Genomic DNA, 24574 nt, shown 5'->3' on the forward strand with positions numbered 1-24574 from the left:
CCAGGGTGGAATTTTGCAATCACTATCCACAACAGAGACAAAATAAAAAATGTGGCAAGACAGCATGGAAATAAAATGTTAAACAGATCAGACCCTATGGGAACTAAAATCATCTAGGTTTCCCAAGAGTAGATCACAGCTGTAGGTAAAGGAGTACAAATAGGTATAAAGTATTAATTCTACTTGTAAAAATCACTTTATGGGCTGTCAGAAGTGAATTTTTGTTAGTATAAGGCTTGAAAGGCATGTAAGGACAGAGATACTAGCATTTCACATTAATATAATTACCTGATAAGTGGTTATGATGGCATCACATGACCAAGCAAGATACTGTTGGTAATCATTTATATGGAATTTCCTTGTGGTCAGGGTAATGAAAGGAATTGCTTCCCAAAAATAACTTTAATTTACACAACCAAAAAGAAAAACAGATACTTATTTTATATGGTGAGAATCATTGCTCTTCAATCAGCAACTGTTCTAATTCTGAAATTAATTTGTATTACCTGGGTTTGGTTTTCCAGTTTTATATTGCCTTGAATTGAAAAACCTGCAATAATGAACATTTAAATAGAAGTGAAAAAGTTATGTTCAGTAGGTTAATAAAGACTTGGCAGTAACACTGGCCAGTAAGTTTTGTGCTGATTATCCTCAGATACTATCACATCTATGCAAGACTTTATCTGTTTTAATGATAGAGGATTTGTCTGAAGGTCCTACAAGATTAATGTTACTAAACACTTCCCTTGTTCACCTTTAGTAACCATTTAAAAAGTGATTAGTTAATGACATTCATATGTTTCTTAGAAAGCAGCTCTCTACCAAATTTGCCACAGTCCTGATCATGCATAAATAATATCAATTTAAAGTATTTAGATTAAAGCAAGAGTGAAAAAAGCCTTAAAGCAGTTCAGTGATTCACCTCGATAACCCAGCATTAGTCAGTGACAATTTTTCACTCAGTTCTTTTTGCACTTAGAAGCAGTGTGCCACAGTTCTGTGAACAGTTTACTGGTTAAAAAAAGTGTGCTCCAGATGGATGCGTGAAATACCTGATTTCTCTTCTTTTTAAATCTGATTTGATGAATTTGGGGCATACAAGACACGATTAAAAATTTATAGAGCAGCAATTAACTATTAACAAGTCTATGTAAAATGCAGCATAAATAGCAAATTAATGACATAAGCCACAGACTGACAAAGATCTACAATATAATTTCAATTATTTAAAAAAATTACAAAGGAAAAAGCTTACTCTTGAATTATTGGTATAAGTTGAATGCCGAGATCTTCACAGTGAAACCATTTCTCAAAGAGGACATCAGTTGATTCTCCAACATAGTATCTGATAAAGTAAACATATTAGTCAGTCCTTTTACTAAATAACTGATCAGGTAGTTTCAGTGTTCTGAAGAAAATAGCTACTTGATGTGTAAGAACAACTTATTGTCAAGCCTGGTGTGCTTCATTCTGAGGAATGGTTATTTGGGAAAGGTTTCTGGTTTCCCTGGTTAGGTGACTTGGTGGTGAGGTGCCTTGTAGTTCTGTTGATCAACCACAACTCAGCAAATTCCTTCAGCAACCTTTCCTGATTTCATCCTGCAAATGATTGCAGCCATAATCTCTTGGGACCAATAATTTTCACCTTGGATGTAGTTACTGCAAAAAAACCTGGACCTAAATACCATTTCCAGTAACTGCTTCTATGCAGCTATGACATAAATACTCATATTTGATAGTCAGCTTACTTAATGCCCATGCATGGGCTGATGAGAAAACAAGGTGGCTTATGGACTTGTTAGTGAAAAATAGATGGTTTTCAGCTACACAGATTTGGGAAATGCTTGAGTCACCCCTCTGAAGAGGAATTTAGTGTTTGCATTATTTTCTTGTCTTAACAAATAAATAAATTTTGGAGAGGTCAAGTCAAGGTTGCCGTATGGAATCAAGCTATGGAACAGCAAATACAGAATTTACACTCAGATTTTTAAAAGACAAGGCAAGGAATGATGATCCATTCCTGTCACTCATACTGTCAATGTTTTTAAAAAGGTTCCGTGTGTCTTTTAGGTTAAAGTTATTGCAATGTGTGTCTGAAGAGGAAAACAAAACTTATGTAATTATCCTGTGCACATCTGTATGTTCATATCTGTCATAGGTATCAATACTGTCCAGAAATTTTCTAGGAGCTCCCTGGCTCCTCATGTTTGCAAAAAGATACACTGAAGAGAATAACAGTATCTACCTCCAATTTAGATAACAGCTGGGCTGCCAGCACAAATTCTGAACACAGACAATCTACAGAGAAGAGAGATGCTAAATACATCTTTTTTGGTACAAATAAAGTATCTGGCAATATGAATAACATCAAACTCATTTGGTTTTGTACTTATTTGCCATGGAATTAAGATTAGCTAGCTCATTTTTCTCATAGCACAAGACACGTAATCATTACTTAGGCTGGAACACTGGGCCAGGCTACTTATTCTTCACTTGTGCAGTAATCAGCATGCTGGGGACTCTGATTTATGACTATGGTTTGTAGACATGATAAATAATGGAACAGTAACACAGTTTTATTAGACTTTGAGTCAGTATACTTGAAAGAGCATTATGATTTCCTCTTGTGCAGTCTTTGCTGCAGGTGGCTGGTATTGAAAAAAGTAAGAGAACATTAGGGGTTCTGGTTGTGAATTCCCCATCTCTCCCAGGAGCACACAGAGGGAATGTAGGGTTCAAAAGCATGACAAGATTGCTCACTTCCAAAACTTCAGATATCTTTATTCACCGCATCAGTGTGAACACAAGGGCACTAAAAACTCCTGATTTATTTTCAAGCATCTGATTAGATACTTTTAATTGAGGATGTGTTAATTTCCACCTGCAAGACATAAGGCAGCTTTTAGTTTAGCTTCTCCACACGAGCATGCCTATATTGGAGTGCAAATCTTTAGATCAGCCTGGATCCCTAAAAAAGCATTCAGAATTTCTCATACCAATCACAGATATCACATGGTAGGTTGTTTTACTTTAAGTGAAGTTTACTTTACTTTAGTACTTAAGTTCTTTTTTTACTATTTTGTTCTTTTTATTTTAATAATAATCTTTTTTATCTAAATCACTAGTCATTTTTTTTCTACCTCAAAGTATCCTTTAAATACTGTAAGTCCACACAATCTACAGATCTGCAATGAAAGGAAAAAAGAGAGAACTGCATAGGTAAGCAATACTTTAAATGAACTGGACTTTTTAGCTTGGAATTTAATTGTGGGTTTCTTTTCCTGAATGGTCCCTTTCTTAGTTTCTTTCTGTAATTTTTTTTTGTTTTTTGAATGATAAAGCATATCTTTCTAGCTCTGCATACTTGCAATCTTCCTGCTGTGACACTACCCACGCAACAATCAAAACTGTAGGTAAAAGGACTGGAACAGCACTTTACAGATATCACTGCAGTTTTAAATCTGTATGGATTATATGGACAGTTATAAATTCTGCTTGGTCGGTGATCTCTGGTTAATACCAAGAGAACTTTTCTAGATTTTTCTAATGTTATACTGTTGTGACTTTCCCTCTTAGACTTGTGAGTTCTGTATTGACACAAGACAAAGCTTAGTCCTGCTCCTTCTAGAATACAAAGCAAACCACTCACTTACATGAAGATGTTCTTCTCAAAAGGCAATAAAACCTAGGCAGAGGTGTGTACAATGTAGAGGGACTAGTGGCAAGAAAATTGACTTTTGTTTTTAGCTTCCCACACACTTGACAAGAAAGCTGCTCTTCATCTCTTTACTTTCAGTGCTTGCAAAGGAATTAATATTCTGCTTGCCTGAACTGATAAAAAATCTTTTTTATTTGGGTTGTAAGAGAGCTCTGAGATCGTTTTTAAAACTTAAGGCAATAGCAGTATGTAGTACCTAAGTAGATTTCTATAACCATAGCATGTACTTCAGAAATTTCAATATGGTCCTTGTTTAACTAAAGCAAATGCTAAATGAGATCTCTGTTTATGCATGTATAGATAAATAGATGTGTGGACAGAATTAGTACAAAATTGCTAGGATGAATCAGATAAATTATCAGGAAATTAAAACACATCATTGTATTGATACGAGAAATTATTTTATATTATGAATTCTAACAGATTAGTCAATAGTTTATACTTCACCTTAGCCCATCCACTTCTGTTTTTAATCTTTCCCTCTCAATCACAAGACCCACAGTGTTTTTGTATCTCTGAGGAGAATGAGGTATCCTGGCTGGTAGCAGGAACATCTGTTAAGAGAAATCAGAAAGCATCAGTGTCAGGAAGTCTTTGCTTTTTGCATTGTCCTTTTTCTGCCCCTCAACCTGCAAAGTCTTCTGCTCCTTTCCCCACTTCTCCCCTCCTTTTTGTTGATGCCGTGTTGCTCCTTTGCAGCTGCACCCTGTGGTACCCACAGCCCTGCCAACACTGTTTCTTGCTCTCTCTGTGAATGATGACACAGTGACTGCAATCAGCACTGCCTTGATGGCAGCCAAGTTCTCTCCTCCTGAGGTTTGATCATCATTGCTAGACAAAATTGAAATGAAAATCTAATCAATTGCTCATCTGAAAGTTATAAACTTACTGCAATTTCTGAGTAATTGAAATGGAAATAAAAAAGCAGATTTTTTTGTCTGCTCAATAAAATGTCTAAACTAATCAGCCACATGTATCCTCCCAACACAGTGAGCACCTTTGATTGCATGATGAGGAGTGCTACTCTCTCCAAAAATAAATAACAAATATGAGGGGCTATTTAGTCATGCAAGTGACAAAGTGAATAGGCAACATGTGGTTAAGAGAAGTCTATTTCTGAAGCTTGAGAATAAACCCTTTCCTAGCAGCTAGCTGGTAAGCCTGTATTCTTCAGCAGTACAGAGGTTTTTGCTAAGGCTGGGCAGTCATTAAAGTTTCTCTGTCTACAAAACAGAGCTAATGAGGGTGTCTCAGCAGTACTAGTGTCAGTCCTTCCACCAAGTATTGTGTGCTCCTTTTCATTAGCACTTCTCTGACATGCTGAGATCTCAGCTGGGTGTGCACCTGAAGTGTAATACCAGAACCTCGTAGTTGGAAAACGTGGCTCTGTTTTGTCACTGAAAAAGTTGTAATGCTTTCAATGGAATTATGCTATTGGGTTTAACACTCCTTCCATTTTAAAGGCTGTCTCCACTAGACCTAATAATCCTTTCCAAGACTTGAGTGCAGTCCAAGCTTGTGTCAATAACCATGAGTGGCAGTTGTAGTACATCTAAGTGGCAGTAACAGCCAGTGTCTATTCATGCTTTCGGTAAAAGCACTGCAATCCATGCTTTAGCAAGTGTAATACCACAAGGAAAAACTGGATACATTTTATTTGTAAACTGCTCTTTTAAAGCTGTCCTACTGTGATGGTTGGAAAGGCGAGCTGTGAGGACTAAAGAAGGCTGAAAATGTATGAATCATTTCAATTCCTCAGTTTAGGCAGTTGGCTTAATGGTGTGGGTGGGTGGGTGAGAGTGTGTACCTGGCAAGGTGTAAATAAAAGACTGATCCAGCTGAATGCACATGGCAGATCCCATGCAATGCAGGGGAATAAGAACTTCTCTCAGTATGTTCTATGAGTATCTGAATAGATGCCCCAGTTGTTCAGAGGGATTTTTATCTGTTATTGAAACAGTCAAATGTTGAACACAGTTTATTGTAATTTCCTATTATTTACTTAAAGTTTTCTATACAACATTCAAGCTTTTGTTTGTTTGTTTTTTTAATAAATTCTGATGCTGTGTCTTGCACAACAGGGATCAATTGATTCTAAATAACACATAAAACGTTCATTTAACATACTTATGTACAACTACAACAGAACTACAATCCTGTTTTACCTCCCCTTCTCGGATGACAATGTCTTTGTGTTTCCCATTTTCAATTATCTTCAAACACATATCTCCTTGAACCTGGTAAAAAAGCTGAAGAAATAATAATATAGCATTAAAGCAGTTACTCCAAAACATTTTGTACTTTATATTCTCTATACAAAGAATACATGTATAAATACATTCAATTTGCAGTTGCAAGTATTTGCAGATTTTTTTCTAACAAAAACTGGCTTCTAAAATCTGTTGATTTTAAAAAAGTTACAGAATATGTATTATTTCTATTATCTTACTAAGAATTAACAATCTATCCAAGAGGTCTGTAACTGCATATAGAGCTATTCTCTGGACCTGGTGAAATTCCACTGTCCTGGTTTTACCCTTGGAATTACTTTTTTGGAGGGCTCAACATTGCAGTTCAGGCATCCATTAATTACACAATATAGAAAGCTTAATTTCAGATGTAGCAGAGTTTTTAATCAATCAAATTATATGCCAATTCTCCAAATAAGCTCCAAATATGCACATCCAGGTTTTTTGGTGTACTTTTTCAATTTTTTAATGGTGCTTCCTCATTTGGGAAAAATTGCCTGTTTGGGAGCTGTTCTGCTTTACTTTTGTGCCTACCCTCAAACCCAGCAACAGCTGCTGCTCTTTCCACTGTGTATATGCAAAAGTGTTACATTCTAAGGGTGTATAAGGACAGAACCACTGAACCCAAAATTCTGTCTTTGGTGACCTTTCCATGGCTGCTTTCAGACCAAAACCAGCTCTGCTTTGTGGGGGCTCTGAGGTGCTCAGCTCCTCATGTTTCATGACAGAACTGGGTTATCATCTGTAAGCAGATCTGTATCTTTGACCTGAAATAATGGGCATATTCCTCCTCATTTTTATGTAGTGCAGAGCAGTAATATTTCCAGAAGTCACTTTTTGTCATGCCTTCCATGTTCACTTTACCACATCTAGAAACCAGAGTGCTAGTGCAGCTGAAGTAGTCTGAAACATGATTCAAAGTTAGAACTATAATTGAAAAAATCCCTTATTTATAGCAAGTCAATACAATTTCATCAAAATGAAAAAAAAAATAGGGGAAAGCAGAAACCACTGGAGAAAGAAAGCCCCCTGAATTGAACTCTTTCCAACATTAGAAAAGTTTAATCCATTTTTTAACCAGTATTATTTCTGAAAGAGTTTTTAAATATTAATACATGCCCCCTGGAACTGAAGAAACACCTCTGTGAACACGAGAAAGAATAAGTATGCTGCCAAGGGAACAAAACAATAGGGAGAACTGAAGATACACAGGAAAAAAGCTCATGCTGAGAGCTTTTACATGAGTGAAAAGTTCACCTTGTGCCAGGGACATCACAACAGAAAAATTATAACTCTTGTCTAGAAGGCCACAGTGCCAGGCTACTGATCCTCATGCAGTCCATTCCCCTGTGTTCCTTTGCTCTGGCTTTCCTTGGCATTTCTGAAATCCAGCACCCAGTGCTACCGCAGCCCTCTTTCCACAGGGCAGGGCCAGCTGCTCCCTGCACAACAGAGAGTGATCTCAGTGGGGAAATGGCCTCTCCTTCAGTTCATAGGAAATTAATCTAAGACTGTATGATCTAGATGGATTGTCCCACCAGCTGTGGGTCCTGTGGCGCTGATAATACTAAAACCTAAAGTATCATTTTGGAAATCTTGAGCTTTGGAGTGTTATTTCCCCTGCAGCTACCGGAGCAGCTATTACTGAACACATGCACAGGACGTGTACAGGAGGAAAAGGACAGCAGAGGTAGGGTTTATCCTGGTTCTGACATGAATCATGCAGATGAGAAACCTTCCTGGAAATGACAAACTTGAGAGTGGATGTCAGCTATCCAGTTCAGAGGCAAAGCATGACAGCCATAAGGAAAGATTATAAACAGTAAGTTATGAATTAAAAGAACTGTTTTGCAGTGGGAGAGGAGGAATGACGTGGGCTACACATTGTCAATGAAAGTGTTTTTCTGACTGAATTTAAATAGTACCTTTCACTGAAAATTATGGTCTGTTTTTAAAAACTTTTTTTCTTTTAAATTGCCTGAGTGCTTCAGTCATCCATAAATCATCTGATGTAGCTGTGATTAAGACAAGTGGCAGCAATTAGTGAATATACTGCTTTGCTTATAATATAACCTGAACTTTTTATCAAGGAAACTGTCAGCTATTTAATATCTCAGTGAGTTACAGTCCACGCCCATTTCAGAGGCCAGATTGGCAACACTGTCTTTTTCTTGGAAACTTTTTTCTAAATACTGACTGACTTTTGCCTTTTGGGCAAATCTAATGTTTCCATAAGTCTCTCTTGGAAAAAAAAAAATCAAAAAAGTTAGAAGATTCAGGTGTATATATATGCATATACACAAATATATACACCTATAGCATAGTAATCCAATAGAGTTCATACCACTTGAAAATATAAACTTTCCCAGCTGTACTGTTCTTACTGCAATGATCTAGTATCCATTCTCCCCAGCAGTACTAAAAACTGTGGAAATGTGCAATATTTCTGCTCTATCAACATGTTATTAATGGCAAGGCCTCTTGTTACATGAAATGAATATATCTCTTCTTGTAGAAAAGCCTGGATTTGTATATTGCTACTGCATAATAGCTCACAACTGAGCATGAATTTTGTCTCTTTCTGGGTGAAAAATGTGTCTCAAGGAAGAAACAAAGGTTGTTCACCATTCTTTTTATCCTTTGTTACTAAATGTGCTTATATATTTATTATTGTATCTTCCTCCTTTCTTTTTTTCCAGACTTCAGCATTTTGTTTAGATTTCTGCTTGCTATGTCATATCTTCTCAATATGATTACACTAAAAACACTTCCTTTATTAATGCTCATCTTACCTCTAGAAATTATGAAGCGCCTAAGAGTGCTTCTTTGCCCCAAGCATAACATTATTTCATAACATTACTCAATATGATCATTAAAACTGCAGATATACCTACGAAACTCAAATGAAAACACCTTAAGACTGAGAGGGTTTTTTTAAAATTAATTTAATTTCCCTTAAATTTTCTTTGCTGTAGGAGAAATACATCCTCCTTCCTTAGTCTGCCTCACCCTTTTTGATCATGCTTCAAACCTGATAGCATTATGCCTGCAGGGGAAGGTAGAGTGGCTGAATCACTCCCAATCACTCTCCATTCTGTACAGGGATATTCCGTTCAATTATGAATACTCATAGAATAAAGCATGCTGGCATTTCTGGAGCCAAGAAGGGGAGATGCACAGAGGTAGGAATTCACTGTTGCCATCAGTGGAAGCATTGCTGAAGCTGCTTGTCTTGACAGAAATTTCTACAGGGTAGTAGAACAAGTGGATGCTACCTTAAAAGAAGCACTAACATCCTCACTATATTAGTGTGGTGAGAATTGCTCCTTCATCCCGGTATGTGTATCCTAGCAGAGTAAACAAAGAAGCATCTAGTAGTGGAAGAAGACAGGATCTGTAATTGGTTTGTATTGACTAACTAAAAAACCCACAAGTCTATTTTATTTCATGTACAGCAGCGAGTGTAATTTAATTTGGATCCACCTTTGATATCAAACTCTGCCTAGACACAGGAACTCGGAGGTCCATGAGGGCTTTGATAACTGACAGCTTACTTACAGACCTCTAAAGTAGTAAGATACTTTCAGTTCTGCCTGCATCTAAAAATGGAATTTGGGATTGCTCAGCCACTTCTGGGATTAGGCTCTGGCTTGGTACATCCTGGCTTGTATTGCTTGTCATATGGCTAAGCATTAAATTAATTTGCAGAGCAAATCCAATTCTGATGTGGGAGTAGAGCCTGGGTGCTCTCCAGACTTCAGTGGTGACTGATCTATTTGGATACAGAAAAACACTTTTCTCCCTTTCTCATCACAAGGGTTTTTCAGCCATCAGAAGTCTACAAGACAAACAGATGAGGAAGGTAGAGAAAACTATGTTGAGGGCTTTTGGTGTGGTTTGTTTTTTTTACTTCCCTCTGCTGATTTACATGTCCTCTGCGAGATCTGAATACTAGCCAAAACTCATACCAACAATCTTACACAGCAAAACTATTTCTGAAGACACAATCTCCTTCTGATGGAAAAGGATCATAATTCTTATTACATTTTAATAGGAGCTTTGTTTCTTATTAAAATATTCTAAGAGTCTTTGCCAGATAAATGTGGGGTTTTTTTAAATGTAAAGAAGCAAAAATGTTTCTCTTGCTTTGCTGTGATTCAGGTTCTGAGATTTATTTGAATATAAGCACCACAAAACAACCTATGGGAATGCTCACTGAGCCCCACTTTCCCCTTGTTTTCAGACATCCACTGTCCTTGTAAAATGCCAAGGACAAATTGATCTGAGAGGGGAGAGTTTCTCAAAAGCATGCTGACTGGATAGCAGCATACTCTAGAAGGGGTCAGGCTGCATTTAGGCAGATAATCTGTCAGAAACTGGAGCCAAGTCTTACTTGTGGTGTCTGTGGGAGAGGGAGAGAAAGAGAAATCAAAACTCAGATGAGATGTGGCAGATGTGACCTCAAACCTGTATCATGTTTCAAAGCATGAAGTTGTATCTCAGTCAGACCATGTGAATGTGCTAGAGGAAGCTGAAGAGATTCACCAAAGTGATCAAAGGAGGGGGAACTCCTTCTTTGAGAGTTCTCTTTAGGACTGCAGTATGAGGGCTTTGGTTTGTGGGACTGTGCCAACAATTAGGTGGCTCTATCCATAGGAAACAACCTAGATGCTGAGAGCAGAAATTTAGGGCAAAATACAGCACAGTGAGAAATGGGACTTCTAAATCCAAGTGGGGTTTGTGTCAATGCAAATGTGTTGCAGGTGGTAGATGAAAAGCTGATTTGAATTTCTCTGCAAGGAACTGCACTGTTTTACATAGACTCAAAATCAGAATGTAAAGTGTTAAGAAATCAAAGTCAGCAAAATCAAGGTCAGTTGAAATTCACTGTGTGTAAATGGTGGACTGAAGTGGGTAAAGAGACAGCAGCCTAACTACTTTTGTAATCCTAGATTTAGCTGTTAGCATATTTCACTTTTCCCCAAAGCAGCCCACACATTGCAGTAAATAAATTCTGAATTCTTGTACTAGAACTAGGATTTGTTATGATCATGGGGTTTCTCTGTCATTAACTTTCTCCAAAATATATGGTCCTCTTGAGTTTTCACTTACTTCTTTGGAAGAAGGTTTTTTTTTTGTTTTTTTTTTTTTTTTTTTTCTTTTCTACCCTCAGGCTTTACAAGTAACTAAAAATGCAGTAAATACACCATGAAGCCCGTAGGCCATGTTAACACTGAAACTCCTCTTGGATTTTTCATCTACCATAGAATTTGTGACAAGACAAAGATATGTTGAGGACTGTTCCCTAGTACCTGCTACCCCATAGCTCTGAAAGGTTGAGCACAAGAGGACATACCCTCAAGCTGTGCCAGGGGAGGCTTGAGTTGGACAGCAGAAAGAATTTCTTCATGGATAGAGTTGTCAGGCATTGAAATGGCTGCCCAGGGAGGTGGTGGAGTTATCATTCCTGGAGGTGTTCAGAAACAACTGTACATGATACTCAGTGCCATGGTCATCTAGACCATGGTGGTTTCCGGCAAAGGCTGGACTCAATGATCTTAGCAGTGTTTTCCAACCTTAGTGATTCTGTGATCATATCAGGCCTACCACAGAAACTTTCAGTGGCCTCAGCAAGTTCACTGCACAATAGTCCATGGAACACAAAACTGTCTTGACAAATGAGGCACATCAGAATAATGATTCTTTTGAAACCCTCAGAACTCATTACATAGCACAAACACTTCCTAGAAAGTTCTGTCAATATTAGATATATAGGTCCATCCTCACAGCACTTTTCTGCCATATTCCAACAGAAGATGCATTTCCCAAAGCATTTCATTTTGAATGAGTCTGATTAAGAGGCAGAGAATGTCTGAGTAGATGGATACTGACTCTACCTCTGTTCTGATGGAGAAGGGAGCAAAAGGGAACTTAAAAATAAGAATGAATATTGCTTCCTGGTAAATTCCAGCTGAAGACTGTGAATGGTTTAACTCTTCTAAGTTACAGCTTCATATTTCTCTTTAAAAAACCTGTCCCGTGTAACACAGTCTCAGGTATGAGACTCTTTTTGTGCAGAATGGTGGTAATGAAGTAGTGCACAGAAGTTTAAGAAGGCAGTGAAGAGCTATAGAAAAAACTAAGAGGGAACAAAATATAAGGGTTATTTAGGAAATGCCTGCTTGTTGAGAGGAGGAAAGAAATTGTGCTAGACTAGCTGTCATTTTAGCCTAAATGGGTTCAGGAGACAATTCTAAAGGGCTTTGAAGAGACTTCAAATCAAGCCTCTGGGTTTTTTTCCTCCTAATTAGCCAGTCAGACCTAATCTTCCTGATACACCCGCACGTTAATGGCACCAGCAGAGAGCAGCTTGGGAGCAGGAGGATGCTCCTCAGCCCTTATCTCTGCGTGCCAACCCTTTGCTGCTGTGAACTGCAGGCTTTCAAGCACAGGTTCTGCCACAGGACACTCCATAAACTGTGTGATAACAGGCATGAGATAGTGAGTGGACAGATATAAACAATCCTAAATTTAACTTTCTCTCCAAACCAACCCTTCTTTGCTATGGGAATACTAACAGCAGAACAGCATTAGCTAAATTTGCCTGAAGGATTTGTGGGTTTTCACATTCGTGATTTGGCCTGCTGACAGTATGTCTATACAGTCTGCCTTCAAATTATCACCCAGAACTATAAATTACCCATTTTCTGACAAAATAATAAGCTGAACATGGCTTTGAATGTTTTTTTTTTTTAATCCCAAATCTAATTTAGGAATATGCCCTTTTGCTAAGATACTCTCTACCTCACAATTCTTCTCTAATGAGAAACATGGTTCTAAGTTAGATCATGGGAAGATGTAAATGTGTCTGACAAAAAGCTGTGGTAAAATGCAATGAATAACTTTTATAAAACTGAAGAAAATTGGCCCATATGTTAAACTGGTACATAACTGATAATGCTTCCGATCTGTGCATTGCCAAGTTTCCGATGTTATAGGGTTGTTATGTTTCTATTTCTGGTTTCTGAATAACTGTGGGAAGCTTACTGTGTAAATGAGCATGTACTGATACCTAAAAAACCTTGTTTCCACTTGAGTTAACAACAACATCAGTATGCAAATTAAAAATTATGCCTTTACAGATATGGCTAATTCTTTATATTGTTGAGAAGTCATATAAAGACTTTATAAAAGGGTAGGCCATGTTATTTACAAATACAGGAACATCTTGCAGCATGAAAAAAACCAAGAAGTTAAATTAGCCTAACTATGGTTTTCGAGGAATCCCAAGCATGATGGACTGGTCCCAGATGTTGCCAGAGCTCTCCCTGCACAGCCCACGAGAAGGGACACAGTGTTGGTAACCTGGCACATGATGGATGGGCCTGTGCCCACAGCCACAGGTGGGCTGAGAGATGGCAGTGACAATCCAGCACAGGTGGGAGTCACCCAGGGAAAACTCAGCACCTGCTCTTCCAGAGCTGTGTGTCTGCAAGGACTATACTCACCTGCACAGCACCGTTAGAACAGGAAATCAGTGAAGGCTCTTGTGAAATGCTGGGGTGGGTTTGGGGAAAATGATTCAATGATAAATAAATGAATTTTTCTTTCTTTTCAAAAGGATTTATAGGAACTTGACCCACTTCTGCCTTAAACTATATAGATGCTTAGGCTTGAGTTTCCAAAGATACTTAAAATTAGGTTGCCAAATGTCATCGGAATGACATGAAGTTAAATTATTCTGCTGGGAAGCAAGGAAAATTGTCTCTATTCTGATACCCTTACTTCCAGGCCTCTAGTAATCACTTTCCCTTAGGATTCTTTCAGAGCCATTGGTGGTGAAGTCCCCAGACAGAGCAAGCAATTCCAAGAAAAAGTAAACAAAGAAGGTGAAAATTGTTACAAATTTGTTAGATTTTTACTTTTTCTTCCTCCATGATGCATTTGGTGCAATGGCTACTCACAACTCAAAGTTGGAATGACTTTAAGCCACCAGTGGAATGGCTTTGAGCACAGGAGAATGATGTGAAAAATATTTAAAGACCCTATTCTTTACAAACTCAAATGAAAGCTGAAAAGCTGATGATTCTTACAAAGTCCACAAAAAGAGAAATTTCTAGTGAATTAAAATATTTTTGATTTTTGAATACCAAAGTCACTTTTCAAATACAGACCAATCTTCTGCAATAAAATAGTGTTTTAAAAATATCATTACCTTCCTAAAGTTCTGTTCCAAAATGTTGAAATGAGACACTTGGATGTGTAAAAACACTTTCTCTAGTTTCCTGTTGGAAATTAATTACAGCAAAACAGATCTGAACTCATGTGCTTGTTTCAAACAAAATGCAGAGATGATGTATGTATGGTTCTGGTGAATGATTCTGTTTTAACCTATGAGTAGATCTAATAAATACATCACTGAGCCTGGTATAGCTAATCTATAGCTTCAAAAGTAGCTGCATTTAATCATTATAGATAAATTAAATCTGAATAATGTAAACAGCCTATAGGTTACCTCTTCTCCTTCTTCAATATGATAATCCTTCCTTTCATTTGGCCCTCCAACAAACATCACATTTAATTGATAGCGATGCCTAGAAGAGAAAGTGACATTTTGAAGCTACTTCTGTTCATGATGTTATTTATTTCATTTACTATTTTTAATTCTTTTTAGGACAGTGAGTCAATGAAACAATGTTGAGTGGAAAGCAACAGCCAGTACAAGAACTCATAGACCTTGGATGCACTTCTCTGCTCTGGCACTGTCCTGTTGGGTGACCTGAGGCCAACTACCTCCCTCCTGGAGTTTCAATGCCTCCAGCTATGAAAAGGGGACAACAATAGCTGCCAGCTTGAAAAGAGCTTTGAATTGAAAAGATAAAGAATGTTACCTAAGAGACAGGAACTAGAATAGAGGTTTTTCAACCTGAGCTGATTATGTAAAGGTAAAACTCTTAAAAGTTAATAAAGGTAAAAACATACTTCCCGCCAACCCCCCGCCCCATTGGTAGAATTACCAGCAGTACTGATGGTAAGAATTGCCAGCTAATTTCTGTTCTGCTTATACTGGTTTTGCTAAACTGGAATAACATTACAATGGTTTCACTGTGGTTGTGGCTATTTCAGAAAAGGAGATTCCAGGTAATTTCTTAACTCTGCCCCTCTTAAGAGCCCCAGTCAGCATTCCTCTCAGCTATCACAAGGAATGGCTATCACCCCAATTACCTATCAGTCCATTCACACTAATATAAAGGTAAGGTAGCAGGTTTTCCTTTGCTAAACAAGCCCCTCAAAATCAGGCCTGTTAGCTGTGAATCAAAATTTGTTTGTCTGCTGTTGGACAAGTGAACTGAGGTGTATTAACCTCTGCTTTGCAATGAAGAGGCTCTGGGCAGCAACAGGGAACCAGCAGGGCCACAATCCCCTGAAACACAGCGAACAATAACAACGTGTCCCTGTGTCAGCACCTTGTAAGGCTTAATTGAGAGAGGCTGTTCTGAGCGGTGGCACACGCATATTCAATCTGCTGGCGTTATCACTTTTTCTGTGAAGAATGTTTAAATGATAATGACCAACACAGTGGGGACTGGTAAAGCAGTTAACAAGTAACAGTGACAAATTAGTTGGTCAAATAAAACTAAAGAATTAGAATTGACTGTTTTCTCCATAGGAAGCTGTATATTTGACAGCACTGGGCTTCATATCTGTATCATAAAATAAGGAACTGAAATCCAAATTGTTTGTACCACGCAGATTTAATATTCCTTTTCAACAGCACGCTGAAATGCTTCTCCATTAATGAACACTTCTACTAAAGAAGGGCAGGATGACTGAAACAGCAGCAATACAGATAATAATTAATGAAATAAATGAAAACAAACTCTGAAGAATAAAACAAGAGAAAGGCAATCTGTGTGTATCTTGTAGTCTGCTGTTAAGATGGGTTAGTTTTTTTTTATAAACATTCAGTTTTGTTGTTAGTTCACTAAGTAAAAGTGAAAATACTGCTAATTACTGCTTGACTTCTTAATTTGGCAAATTTATGATTAATTTTCCCATAGATTTACCTGGACTATGGGTTAATCATTCAATGATTAACAAATGTATACTGACACCATTAAAAGATTCCAGCTATGAAATATGAGCAGGAACTCAGTGTGCCCACCTTGTTAAATAAAGTTATCTGGTTAATATAGTTGCTTTAAATATTGTTATATTTAACAATTATTTATTGTTATGAAATATAACAAAGAAAGGTTTCAGTTAAGACTGCTAAAATGCAGGTAGGAGTATTGTAAAGGTTTCAGGGATGTGAAAATTACTTGACTGTACTATTGTTAGAATAAGGACCTAATTAACGGAGTATTACGTTTTCCATACTCTAACATTTCTGTTCTCATTCCCATAAAGAAAATGGTACCAGCAGGTAACCCTTTAAAAACATGGCAAGACTACAAAGAATCAGATGGTCAATGACCATACTTTGTAGTCCTTTTGAAAAGTAAGCATCAATAATCTGAACTCAGAAGAGCTTTAGAAGTACCTGTGAAAATCAGCAGTGTCAAGGGGTTTGATTTTGCACTAATTGCTCATTGTTGAGGTTAAAAAGCATTTAAACTTACAAGATAGTGTCATTAAAATACAATGTCAGAGTTGCAATTTAATTAGATGCATCATTTTCTTTACTTTGCTAAAACTCTAAATAGGGAGTAGTTCAGGAATTGAGGTTGTATGTTGCAATCCCAAATAGGTATTTAAAAATTGTGATCCTCTCAAATGTATGGAATAAAATGTTATAAAAGCCTGAAAGCTGTAATAACTTGAGATACCAAAAGCCCTACTGATTTGCTGTGATACCAAGTTTAAACTGTTAAGTCTTCTTCCTTGAAACAAAGTAAGTTACGTAAATTTTGAGATGGTTGCCTTCCATGAGTTGCCGCAGTAGGGCAGTGAGAAGATTGCCTTATACATTTCTACTCAGTACATGAAGGATCAAGCCTTTGAAAAAAGTTGAAAATCTATTAGCTGCTTCTTAAAAAATCACCTAAGACCTTTTGGAAAATCCTGAAAGCATTTAGGTAGCACCAGATGCAGATGGTGGTAGACTCAGAACCCATGCAGTACATGGTTTTATTCTCCTTCTACACAGGCTAAAGCCATGTTGGAAAAATGGATTTTGTTTTAAACTGTGCAATTTTTATCACAAGAAATGTTTCTCGTTTCACTGTAACTTCTTAAAATGTTTATGGGCAAAGGTCTATGATAGATGCCACATTTCAGATTTACAGAACTACTAGTAAGCAATACAGAACAGTGTAGTAAGCACAAAGAAGATTCATTGTGCTGATAAAGAAAGAAACACGTGAATATTCCACATAAATAAAATACTAAAATTTTCCCATTATCATTGGTAGGCTTCAGAAATGAATATACGTCATAAAACGCTTCCTAAAATCCATTTTGAAAATGAAAGAAATGGGAACACTTGCAGTGATTCAAGTTTCAGAATTTTTCAGTTCTATGCACAGCTGTAGAACTACACAGATGTGGCAGTAATTATGCACTCTTTACCTTTTCTTTTTTCTTGTAACCACTGCTTTGAAAAGTAACCCTTGCCCCTGTGAATGGAAATTAATGTCACTGATACATTACTGCCCATTCAGCTTTTCATTAGAGATAGCACTTAAGGGAAGGGCAAGAGGCTTTTTTTTTAATGACTAAAATTGTAAAGGAAGTTTTTTTTAATTAAAGTTATAGAAAGAAAATGCTTTTTCATTTCTTTATAAAACCTGGGTCTATGTCACTCCTTAAAGAGAATACTTCCTAGTGAAAGCTTTCTGCATACAGAGTTTTAGACAAAATATATTCCCCACAGCTTCATTGACAAAGAAATCCTCGTTAATATTTTGAGACACATTGGATAATTTACATTGGAATTTGTTCACAAGCTTTGACACAGAGCATATGCATGGTGCACATACAACTGCATAATGCACACACTTTTTTCCTTATACTGGCTGTCTCATTAAGAATACTGTAAATAAATGGCTGTAAACCACCCCTTCAGGCTCCCTACCCTCCTGCCTTGACAGATCTGGAAATGCCCTGGAAATCTGATCCTCTGGTACCTCTGCCCTTCCTTTTTCCTTGTTTTCCAGCTATATAGCCTTCTGATTTTGATTGCTCCTGCAGCTTTGGCTCCTCTGTGATGTTGGAATGACTCTCAGCAGCTTTAGCTACTTCAGGTTGTAATTTGGTTTTGGATGTGATGCCATCTCCTCCAATTTCTAGGAGTTTGTTGTCACAGAGCCTGACACAAATTCTTTTAACTCAGTCTCCCTGCCTACAAGTGACTTTGAGTTGAGACAAGTATCTTGTATTCAAGTTGATCTTTACAGATTCTACTGAGTTATTGCAAATCAGATTTCACTCACTTTCTATTCTTTGGAACAGCACTCTGGCTGCAGCCTGAGAGGAATTATGGTTCCTCATTAATCTTTACCATGTATGCAATGTTGCAGCTTCCTCCTCATATAGCTAGGAATATTTGTATATATAATAACTTGTTTAAAAAAAAATCTTCATTTACTTACATAAGCTTATTGCAAACAGGTGGCAAAAAGGCAGCTTTGTTTTCTTCTATCCATTTTCTTACATTCACAAGAAGTTCCATGGCCCACCAGCTATGAAACTTTTGCCCGAGATATCAGAATTTGCAGAGTGCTTTCTCCGTGAGCAGTCTGCCTGTGATTCCAGCCCCAGTGCTCAGGGGATTGGCTGCTAGGAGAGGTGTCTTCAGGCTTCAGTGTCAAAAGGGACAGGTCCATCAGCCAAAGGTTACTTCATAGGGAGCACTAATGCTCCAGCAGCTTGGCTAATAATTGACTAGTGTTTTTAAAATATATATTTTTACTGGAGACTGGGTTCTGTCTACAGGGGGTTTCTTAATTCTCTTTATTGCATCAACTGGAGTGTGAACATTACAAAAATAGCCTTATAACACAGTCAGAAAAAGTCAGTGAGGCTGGGGCATTCACTCCTTTGAAGTCTTATACAGAAACCTCCCTTCAACATTCTACAGCTGAATGTTTGTGGTATGTGTATTTATTTGAAAATACTGGGATCGTCTTTTGTCAAGTAGCCAAAACACAGATGTCTCCTGCATTTTTAAGACCAAGAGTAGCTGTCCATAAATGCTCATCTTAATCTGATCCACTCTGCCAATGTTATAGCAGGGCTTGTGGAGAGCTGACCCTGATTCTGTGATGCCCTTTGGGAAAGTGCATCAAATTGTCAGGCTGTCACGGTTTGACGCTGGCGCAATGCCAGTGCCCCTATGAAAATCCATCCTTGCTGGTGTCTGCTGTGAGCTGTGACTAGGAATAGAGCAAAGCAGGCTCCAACTTAAGAATAAAGAAGAGAAAACTTTATTAACTTACAACTATATGTAAAAAGAAAGACACAGAAAGAATTAAAACCTTCCAAAAAGATTCCTCCTCCCCCCACCAAATTTCCAATACATCCATCCCTCAGATCACCAACTCTCATCCATCACCATCCTTCAGATAATCAATTCTCAGTCCATCAAGGAGTGAGGAGTCCCTCTTGTGCCATAGGCTTCCCCTGGAAACACAGTTGAGACCTCATGTGTTTCCTGTCACACGTGGCACTGCCTGGAGATCATTGCCATTGTGACCTCTTCCTTCCATGTCCAGTGCTCTCACCACTGAACATGGACCAGAGCTGCTTCTAGGGTTCTCCTTTTTAAGGGTGCTTTGCCCAGTTCTAAAAAGTGCACAGTCTCTCACTTTTGGGACACCTGTCCCCCCCATATTTCATCCCCTGGGGCCGAGGGGGTCTCAAGAACAGAGATCTTCTCCTCCACTGAAGATCGAGGGCACCACCACCTTCCTCATCCGTCATCTCTGTTCACACACTCCTTCACATGACATCACTGCACTCTCTTGGCTCCGAGCCATTTCCTCCCCCTAAATGCAGGCTCTGTGTCACAGGAAAAATGGTTCTGTCCACGGCTATACAAGAAAAGTCCAGCCAAAGGCCACTCCATCACCTCCTCCCACCTAAGAGTCTTCTCTACATCTCTCGTGGCCCATTTCCTCTTATCTCATTTCTATCTCTCTTCCCATTCAGTGGGATCAGCATCCGTAAGGTTTCCATAATTTAAGAAAATCCGTAAGGTTTCCATTATCCATCAGGCTCTGCCTGTCCAGAACTCCCACGCTGCCCTGCTGGGCACCTTCTCACCCCACTCCCTCTCGCCGGCCGTGCTATCAAATTCAAGGTGGCACCAGCACCAGCACCAGCTCTCTCTCTCCTGGAGCAGGAGTGGCTGCCCGATGTCTCTTGGTGCTCCTCCACCCTTCCATCCTCAGGGTCCAGGCCTACCTCACCCGGCTGCACCAAAACCCAAGAGAGACTTTTCCTGGGAGTGCTCTGCTTTTAACCCCCTGTGTTCTCAGAGGCACATCCATGTCCTCAGCAGCCACACCAGGTGCCAATATTCAAATCTGAGCACCTATTGGTTTGACCACAGCATCCCAAAAAACTCACTTCCTCTTAAACCAGGACACTGGCAAAAAAGAAACTGAGAAGAAACAGACTTTCCAGGTCTTTATTAGTCTCTATTCCCTCACAAGTTGCTGTTCAAGATGTACACAGTTGCTAGAGAACTGCTTGCTCTGTTCCCTGCCACCCCCAATTTTTTAAATAAATAAATCTATAAACAGACTCCAAACACAGGAGATGGGTAAACAAAAAAATCCCAAGACATTACAATATCTTAGCACTTTGCTCTTGACGTATCTCAGTCTTCCACTTTTATCTACACTGTGCTTAGTGGATGTGTATGGATATAAGGTGATAAAATTATCTGGTTAAAAGCGAGTGGCACATTCTCCATGGCTTGCACTATGAGCAGCACAGCTACAGGCCCAAAAACTCAGCATGATGAGCAGTACAAAACTTAGAGTTCTTTAACTCGTACTGTTGTAATCTTCCACCAGAAGAAAGAAACAGAGTGTGACTTTGAACTAATAGTGTGCTTTTATCAAGTATTTGTAAGAGTGACTCTGTTTTACCTTTGTCTCTATCACTCTTTGCAGTTTAGTTTAAACTCATTATGTAATTTATGGAACAGGAAAAAATCTGTTCATTTTGAGATAAAAAAATCCCCATGTGGATTACAGTTCCACTGTATTGATACAATCACAATGGGACTAGCCATAATTTCCTCTGAAATAAAGTTATTATTTCATTCTACTGCAAAACACCACCACCACATCACTTATGTAGCACATGAAATTTCTAGCAGTTTCTGGCTGTGGTGAGACACGACCACACAGCAAACACATAAGGCCTGGTTTTTAACTTAGAGACAGGTACATTTTGGTACTTTTTGTTCTGCAGGCTGCTGGCGGTTCTGTTCTTAGCTGTGAAGGAAAGAGAGCTTTTATTTAAAATGCACTTTCACTTAAGGGATTATGACCCAGACTGGAAGGACTGGAGAAGTGCAGACACTAGTTAATGACCGTGGTTTTGTAAAGGTCTGCCCCATCATTAGTATCTTGTATTGCAGAGCAGGACTCCATTTGTTGGACATGAAAGCCAAGAGAATCTCCAGAGTCACAGCAGGAAAAAAAAAACCAGATCCTGGCATTGATTGAGCCAATCCCTGTTCATCATGGTATTAAAGTACCAGTTTTAACTTCAGGGCTCTTGTCCACAGCCACTGCTCTAATCCCTAGTCTCTGCTTTTCCCCACCAGGCAGAATACAAGGTACTATTACCTGCAGAGAAAACTTTCTCAGCTGCAGGCTCATAAATCCATTTTGTGGCTGTTATGACGTACGAAAACCTGACAGTTAAACCTACTCAGGGAGGAAACAAAGTTCACTTAAAAAAATCACCATTAGTATAAGGCTGAGGCTATTTTCACAGGGTAGATTTTCTGAAACCTTCTGAAAATTAGTAGGTTTTGAAAAATGAAATTAATTGCCACTTCATGCATATAACAGTGGGGCTAAGAAATGCAGATAACTGCATGGCATGAAAGGCTATAAAACTATTTCTGTGGAGGGTATTGGAGAGGCACAGAAAAGAACCAGTGTTACAGTCTCTGTGGCATCCATGTAAATATGTCCATCTCACACACCTCAGGAACTGATTGGGGCCTAGATTTTACTTGCTAGTCTGTTTCACAATGCTCTTCACATCCATCAAAGCCTGTTCCAGCACCTGGAGTTTCTGTTCTCCTTTCCTTTTATGCAAAGGTAAGGACTTGATGGGTAACCTTTTGTTGCCAGAGAAGTGCAAGAGTACTGAAGCACAAAACTGCTACATGACAATAATTCATTTATTGCATTGAGGGTACAGGAAAAAAGGGTTACTGGGAAAAGTTGCATTTTGGACAACACTCTCATTTTCTACCTTCCTCAATCACCAAACCCATTGAAGATTTAAATTAAATATTGACACTGGGCTATATACTTTTTAAACTACATTCTCCATACTACCTTTATTTTTTTCCCCCACAGCAATCTTTGTGAGATATAGACTGTTTTGTTCCCATAATGATGTTAAGGGTAATGAAGGCTGCTGCTGTTTTCTGGTATGCCATAGGTATACCTAAATGATGAAAAATTTCTCTCCAGAAATGAACTGTCAGTTCTCTTTTCCAAGCCGGACACCATCAAGGATCACATACAGCATTTGCAGGCTGCTTCACCTGTCAATGGTGATTACCACTGAAATGTATTTTAGGTAATGCCCACAGTAATAACATTAATAGGAGACAAACTTCCTCGGCAAGTAAGGAGCACATTCTCTCTGTTCAAAAAGGGTTGGGTCATTTACCATGGGGATCATGGGGGAAGAGAGGTAGTGGAGTCACACTTGGGTTTAAATTTCTGCTGATGATGATTATGTTTACCATCTTTTTGCCACATAAGGTAGGACAGATCTGACTGCAGAATAAATCCATGTTGGAGGTATACTTTAACAATGCACACGTGGTGTTGAACAATTGTTTTGAGAGTGCCAGGCACCCCTCGCGTCACACACAGCGGCGATACTGCAGATATCAACATTTAGTTCTCCGACAGTAACTGGTCACTTTTTGCTGCGGCCTGGTCCTGAGCACGACCGAGGGTGCATCATGGCCCCACGGCCGGCCATGAGCGAGAGCCTGAACTTCGCTGCCCCAGCGGCCCGAGCCTTTACCGAGGGTCGTCAGGAGGCTCGATCCCGCACGACTCGGGGCCGGGCTCCATCGGTCTCGTCCCCGGAAAACGGAACTGAGGACGCCTCCGGCCCGCGGCTGCCGGAGGGCGCTCAGGCCACGGCGCTGCCGCCCGTCACCGGCCACGGCCGCCCCGCCCCGCCCGGCGGCGGAGGGGGCCGGGCTCTGCCGGCACCGCCACGGCCGCTGCCGCCCGCGCCGCGTGGAGGCCGCGCCGGGAGGGCTTTGTCCGGGCCCCGCCGCCGCTCGCCTCTCGCCTCTCGCCTCTCTCCCTTGCTCGCGGGCGCCGCCTTCCCCGAGCGGTGCGGCGTCCTCCAGCGCCGTCATGCCTTCCCCGTGCCGCTAGCGGGGTAGCGCGGCCCGGGCACGGAGCCGGGGCGGCCTCGGGCCGTCGCTGAGCGCGGGGTACGGGCGGGAGTGCGTTGCGCTTCCCCCGCCGGGCCCGGGCGAGCCCTTGATAAACCGTTCGGGACGGCTTGGTATCAGGGCTCCAGTGGCGCAATCGGTTAGCGCGCGGTACTTATACAGCAGTACAACGCCGAGCAATGCCGAGGTTGTGAGTTCGAGCCTCACCTGGAGCACACAGCTTTTTGGGAAGAAAAACGGGCTTTTTTTGGGACTTGGAGGCGCTCCGGACGGAGAAGGACAAAAGCGCGGGGAAAAATTATGCGGCCCTGGCGGCAGCGTGGGCCTCTGGAGAGGGCACAGCGCGCCTGGGCAAGTGGCTCTGCGGGGCGCGCCGGGAGTGCCGGTGCCTCAGTGCCACCTGTGTGTGTCTGTGCCTACAGGGATGTGTACCCGCTGAAGGGAACAGGATTCATGGCGCCCTGTCGCTGCACAGAAACATATTCCTGCTCAGAGCTGCTTGTGAGTGAGAAATTGCAGGAAATAAAGTTTGTTTTACACCATGTTGTTTCATACAGAGTGCAAAAAAATGCTCGACTTGTGTCATTGCTGCAGCTCAATGGTGATAACATAGCTCTGTCTCCTTTGCTGGTGACAGTCTTTGTAACTGCTCATTGCCTGGGTAGTGGTTAACGAATGCACACACTGTAGCAGGAAGGAAAGTATTTCAAATAATTTCTGATTTCACCACTCAAGAAAGGCAGCAGGGCCGTGGGAAAAGGGCAGCTCTGTAATGGAGGAGGCTACAGGACACTTCCTGGATGTTTAGGCAGGATGCCTCCTGGATGTTTAGGCCCAGATCTCGTGACCTCCCCTCTACATTAACATCTAGTCTGCTGCTTTCACAGTGCAATTTATACCAAAAAGTTCAAAGAGGCCCTCAAGATCACGTAGCCAGAGATAGCTTCTTCTATTGCCCATATCAGCCCTTTATCTGTACTGCAG

At 39.9% G+C, this 24574-nt stretch overlaps 1 protein-coding gene and 1 non-coding gene across 2 annotated transcripts in view; one reads left to right on the forward strand and one right to left on the reverse strand.

The window, feature by feature from the left end:
* HAAO (3-hydroxyanthranilate 3,4-dioxygenase) overlaps window positions 1-18640 on the reverse strand; it is a 33742-nt gene extending 15102 nt beyond the window's left edge. Inside the window, exons 1-6 of the mRNA XM_058020838.1 lie at window positions 18561-18640; window positions 14483-14561; window positions 5884-5967; window positions 4166-4272; window positions 1256-1345; window positions 507-550 (exon numbers count right to left, since the gene is read on the reverse strand). Coding sequence (XP_057876821.1) covers window positions 507-550; window positions 1256-1345; window positions 4166-4272; window positions 5884-5967; window positions 14483-14561; window positions 18561-18640 — 484 coding nt within the window. The remainder of the gene's footprint in view (window positions 1-506; window positions 551-1255; window positions 1346-4165; window positions 4273-5883; window positions 5968-14482; window positions 14562-18560) is intronic.
* A 5071-nt stretch (window positions 18641-23711) lies between these two features.
* On the forward strand, window positions 23712-23805 carry TRNAI-UAU (transfer RNA isoleucine (anticodon UAU)). Its single transcript has 2 exons — window positions 23712-23749; window positions 23770-23805. It is a non-coding gene; the product is annotated as a tRNA-Ile (tRNA).
* Window positions 23806-24574: the final 769 nt, after the last annotated feature.

This window comes from Melospiza georgiana, chromosome 3, assembly GCF_028018845.1.
Source record: "Melospiza georgiana isolate bMelGeo1 chromosome 3, bMelGeo1.pri, whole genome shotgun sequence".
NCBI classification, from domain to species: domain Eukaryota; kingdom Metazoa; phylum Chordata; class Aves; order Passeriformes; family Passerellidae; genus Melospiza; species Melospiza georgiana.